The following is a 5,804-nucleotide window of genomic DNA, read 5'->3' as shown; positions in this document are numbered from 1 at the left end:
TGCATAATCAAACCTGCAAATACAAAGATGAAATCACTGGAAAAAGCAAAAGTTCAAAAAAGGTATAATTGTAAAAACCATTTAAAAGCTCAAAGATAAATAGCCAATTACTGTAGTTACAAGAGAATACATTTCGATTGAAGATTGAGAGATCCTAGTTACAAAATTGTGTTTGGATGAATCTACAATCCCAAACACATTCCGGGTTGGGTTAATAAGATAGAATTGATGATGTGACTTGCATTCATATTGCTAGGTAATATAAGGTTTGGACGCGGTCAACTTTCCTAGACCTCACATGGGCCCAAATTACAAGACTCTGAAGGAAATTCAAGCAAAAGGCAGTCTACCCTGATGCATAGCAGTCGACAGCATAGATTTCAATCAAGTTTGACTAAGAACTAAGGGGACTGAAACGGAAAGTTAATTTTTTTTTGAGGTCACAACACCTTTTCTCACGAACTTTGAACCTGAAGTTTAAACTAAACCTTAATCCAATTAATTGATATTCATAGAATTGAAAACGATCTTTCGAACAGAGCTCAAGCAATTAGACAGGAATCAGCCACAGGGACACCACCATGTCCAACTAAGCTAACCCTGATTAACAAATTTATTCTCATCTTTTTCTGGGTATATGGATTGCCTAACGGGAGGCAATCGTGGGAGATTTATTTTGATATCCAGGATCAAGTTTTATTCAGCATCTAATTTCAAAGAAATAGTATACTGGGGAGTTGCCCCTGGGAATAAATGAAAAGATTGACTTGTAATATATGTTTAAATAGAAATCAAGAGAAAGCTAAATAGAACTGCAAATATTTGAGACTGATTTGGGATGTATGGATGATCATCTTTCACCGAATCTCATCACTGTGCTAACTAATCATCACAGGGCTTTTTAAGCAATGAAGTTTCCTGAAGTTCCATGTTTATTTGTTACATCTAGGATTGAAGTTTATCTGATTAACATACTCTGTTTTCAATCAAAATACTGATACAAGTTTTATGTTTGTAATCACTTTCTTTATTATTAATAAAAAGAGTTTTTTCTGATTAGAAAAAAACCTTCAGAGACAGAAAAATTATAACTATTTTTAAATTTTTCCCAACTGATTCACTCTTTTGTATAAGCAAAAACATGGTTTTATCTTATAGGTTAAGCATGAGATCGTAATTTTCCTTCTGTAATGGAATGGATTAATATGATGAATTTGATGAAATTTTCCAATAAAATATATATAGTAATTTTTTTTTTTCGTCTCAAGAAATTGAGCTTGGAGTAACTTTTCAGACATACATAGTGTTGTTTAGGATTAGACCATGAAAGCTATAAAACCCTACCTAACAGATAACAGATAAGAATAAAACAGATAACAGAACAATTATAAAGTATAAAGATGAAAGGTAAACATGTTCCACTGTTAATTATATACATCAGAATTAAAATGCATAATCAAACCTGCAAATACAAAGATGAAATCACTGGAAAAAGCAAAAGTTCAAAAAAGGTATAATTGTAAAAACCATTTAAAAGCTCAAAGATAAATAGCCAATTACAAGAGTTAATACATTTCGATTGAAGATTGAGAGATCCTAGTTACAAAATTGTGTTTGGATGAATCTACAATCCCAAACACATTCCGGGTCGGGTTAATAAGATAGATTCCAGAAAACTATTATAAAATGGATCAACAACAAAGTTGAGGTATTACAACAATATATTTAATATAAATTTAAATGTCAAAATTGTTGATATTGAACTTGGGTAAGCCTCATGTCTCGAAACCACTCACAGATAAACCCATTTGATTGTTGTAATCTGTGAAGTATGCACTATTCTGTAAACGTATTAGGTGATGGACTTTAGCAATAAAATCATCGCATTTCTGCTTCAATTCATCATCTGTCACCATCGGTTCAGATTTCACAAGAACATGATCCTCGGCCATCAATTTTTTCATGTCAGAATCGTCTTGGCCTCTGTCTTGTGTCATACCATTAACACCGCTGCGGGTTCGCTTAGCAGATGGTGTTTTCTGCTCAGGTTGTGTAACAGTAAGACTCATGGAAATGGAATTAGTCCATTCAATTTTTCCAGGAGCTTCTCTGCTTTCCGTCCCAGTCCCCTCCAAAGCGTTCTGCTGCTTTGGCCTGGTTTCAATTTCCTTCACAAATGCACTTGAATCTCCATGTTGCTCGGTACTGGAAGTTACACAGAACAATCCCGATTGGATGGAGAGAAGAACGATGATGATATTACACAAAATCAACCAGAAGACTGAATCAAGACGCCGAAGCTCAACTTTGGTGAAACAGCATATAGGAATCGAACTCAGCAGAGCTCCCCTTACAGCTTCCCAATGCCTGATAATGAGAGCCAAGGAGACCAACATCGTGGGCACAAACACATGAATGCCTATGCCCGGATTACTTGCAGAAATCCGGTGGCATACTTTTCCCTCTTCAAAATTCTGGGCTTTTGCCATTGATTCCTCTGCTTCAAGAGCGCCACCTCCTTCCCCTGCAGCTTGGGATTTATAGGACTTTGTGATAGTGGATGCCCATGTGAAATGGAAGGAAAATCCATGAGCTCAGTCAAGATGGAGATGGAAGTGCGAAAGAGAGTAAAATCCACGATCACTACGAAGTCAAGGTCAGTCAAGATGCAGAGAGGAGACTTCAGAGCAGTGGGCTCCTATGGTCTATTGTTAATAACTGCTCAACTTTGACTGATTTGGATATTGATTACTCAGATTTATTGTGTATGTCCGAAAAAATATGAGGGGTGAATTTAGAATTTAGGGGTCGAAAATAAACAAGTAATTGTTGTTATAATCCTTATGGAACTTAGGAATTTGCTGCTAAGCTCAAACCTCTTTTCATTGACTAAAAGGTAATTTAAAACTCCATGGTCCCAATGGTAAAATTATTGGGAAGTGTGTTTTATGAATGATTTCGACCTCATTTAAAACAAATTAATGATCGCCATTTAAGTTTTCGCGTTTTTGAATAGATGCGAAATCTAAAATTTGAACTTCCTGTTATTGAATTGAAAAAGAGAAAGCCATTATACCTCACATCAATAAAAATGAGGTTTTTCTTACTTTAAAAAAGCGTTCGTGAGAAGAGACCTTCGGCACTAGGCAGTTGCACGACGCGGACAAAATACGCGGCTCTTCATTAATTTGAACTTCTTGTTATTGAATTGAAAACAAATGGAGCCATTTTACCTCACAACAATAAAAAGGAGGTTTTCCCTATTTAAAAAAATGCGTAGTCTAACGAGGCAAAGTAGTTGCCGGGAAAGTTATTGAAATTCCAGTTATATTTAGAGAAAATCCCGCAAGGATTTTTGTAAATCTAAGTTATAGTTCTTAAACTTCAAAATTTTAGGTGTCCTAGACATTTTTGATGATGCTGAATCCATTCCACCATCAAAAACACGATTCAAACACTGCCTCTACAAGATTTTTTGAAATTCTTTTGCCCGGATTCCGGCTACTTTTGGCCATCCAGGCAATTCCTCCGCCTCGTTAGACAACTCCTTTAAAAAAAAATGCTAAGGTTAGATGCTCCTGCGTCATGTAGTAAGGCATGAACCTACTAGTATTAGATGCAGGAGAATACTTAAGAAAGCAGATTGCTTGGCATCCCTGGATAAATTTTAAGAGCGTAATACTGAACTGACTAGATCATTTGCAAGGTCATTTGATGGGGTCCATATTTAAAAATGTAACTCATACTTGTCTTAGTTGTGATTCTTACTAAGTAAAGGAGTTTGTTCCTAGTAGTTAGGATCTATTTCCTACATTGGTGTGTGGTTGATATATTCTCTCAACCAACAGATTGTGTGTGCATGTATATATGTAATTGCATTTGATTAATGAAACAATTGACATTATCAGATTTTATCATGGTACCAGAGCCCTGAGGGCTTCGCCCCTTGTGGGCTTGGCCCCCACTGGGCCGAGGAAATAAAGAGTTCGGTTTTTTGTTTTAGGTTTGTCCATTTCTTCAGGTCGAGCTTGGCGAAGTGTGGAGTGTTTCCACTATGTGTTTTATTTAACGGAGATTGGTGGCTACCACTACAGATGTCGCTCATGTTTTTGCGCCTGCCGAAGCTCCTGCAACGAAAGCCGTGAGGGTTAAGGGTGAGGTGGTGAAAACATCAGATGCATAGGCAGGGACATCTGTCGCTGAGGAACAAATCACTGCTTAGAGGCTGTGCGAATCTCTGTACCTGGTGCGGTAGAGTGTGCTAGTTTCAATTTTGTGGGTTCTGTTTGTTATATTGCCGGAGCTGTTCACTGGGCCGGAGAGACACCACCCCTGCGTGGATCGATTGGCGGACGTGGAGTAGCAGATCGTGGCTGAAGTGGCAGGTTGGCTGCAGATTCTCTTTTTTGAATCCAAGTGGAGGTTCTGTGGTGTTGTGGCAATGGAGACGGCGCAGAGGGAGTTGTCGCTCGTGGCTACAGAGGCACCGTTGAAGTAGATCCGCCTCAGGGATCAACACAAAAACCGGTGGTGTTGGTATCTAGGCCGGTTTGTGGCAAAAATGGCCTCCGACAACCCCAAACTAGCAGAATTACCGTCCTTTTGAGCCTGCCTACACTTGAATTGGTCGATTCCGTGCTATCTCGGTACATTAACACCCTGCTAGCGCGAAGATTCCATCTCGCACATTGAAGCTTTAATCTCGTGGTCCATTTTGCAAATTATGTTGTTTCTGAAATTACGGGGAACGAAAGCTTAATTTTTTAAGGCTTTGAGGCGTCTAGATTGTTGTTCATGCCTCCAATCAAGAATATCATCCAGGACATGAATTGCGGCATCGGAAGTATTTCCAAGAGGAGTTTCAATGTGAATCTCTCCGACAACCACAGATCGTGGTCACACTCGCATGGTGTCGCAGCGACCTCCGGTGATGAGAATCACTGCAAAACAACCGTCGATATTTTGCATGAGAGATAGTCATTTGTAGCAGAGCAGTGCAGCCCTATATCAGAATATGGGGAACTATCGGGGGTTAGCACACAGGTGACGCCAACGACGCCACCATGTCCCGCTGGCTGCAGTCAACTGGCTTGAGGCACTTGCCTTGCCCAGGTCTAGATCACTGCTTTCTTTCCAATTTGCCTGTGTCGGGATATGGCTCTCCGTCAATGGAGGAGAAGCAGAAGTTGTTTAAGATGTTAAGAACCATGAACCTCGGTGGCAAGTCTGGACTGGAGCCTTTTACTCCCCCTAGGGTTGCCATCGACGTGTTCACGACCCCCGAAATCAGAGGCGAGTTTGGTGTTGCGATTTTGGATTTACATGCCATGGATGACAATGAGCTGCATACTGAACATGCAGTGGTAGAAGCTCTTGAAACATCACCATTCATGACTGTAAATGAAAGGAGATATGGAAATGAGTTTGATCATGGTGCTAGGTCTGGCAAGTTGGAGATGGGACCAGATATTAGCTTGTTCAGTTCATCTATAATTGATAAAGAAACCACTGGACGAGAAGGAAACTTGGCAAAAATTAAAGTTGGAGTTCAACTGAGTGGAGAGTCGGTTGTCATGTTATTGTTTTTGATTGTAAATTGTGGTCAAAAGTCATGTTGGGCAGAGATAGAGAAATTTGATATTTTGTCAACTTGAAAGTTTATTTTTTATGTCTTGGATAAAATTATTGTGCCTTATTGAGCCTAGCTAACTCAATTTAGGTAAAGTTATTTTGTTAGAATTCACAACTCTAACAAATGACGACAGGTTAAGTATGGAGTTCCAAGATTTAATTGACAAAGAAAA

The 5,804-nt window shown here is 39.0% G+C and overlaps 1 protein-coding gene across 1 annotated transcript; it reads right to left on the bottom strand.

Moving 5' to 3' along the window:
* Positions 1 to 1,562: 1,562 nt before the first annotated feature.
* Positions 1,563 to 2,555, bottom strand: LOC149228103 (uncharacterized). Its single transcript, XM_089375641.1, has one exon. The coding sequence runs from the start codon at positions 2,487 to 2,489 to the stop codon at positions 1,776 to 1,778; it is 714 nt and encodes a 237-aa protein (XP_089231767.1). The 5' UTR covers positions 2,490 to 2,555; the 3' UTR covers positions 1,563 to 1,775.
* Between the last annotated feature and the right edge of the window lie 3,249 nt (positions 2,556 to 5,804).

Source organism: Pinus tabuliformis, chromosome J, assembly GCF_031772625.1.
Source record: "Pinus tabuliformis cultivar Carrire ecotype Pingquan chromosome J, CPIR1, whole genome shotgun sequence".
Taxonomy (NCBI): domain Eukaryota; kingdom Viridiplantae; phylum Streptophyta; class Pinopsida; order Pinales; family Pinaceae; genus Pinus; species Pinus tabuliformis.
This window is presented reverse-complemented; position numbering and strand designations above follow the sequence as displayed.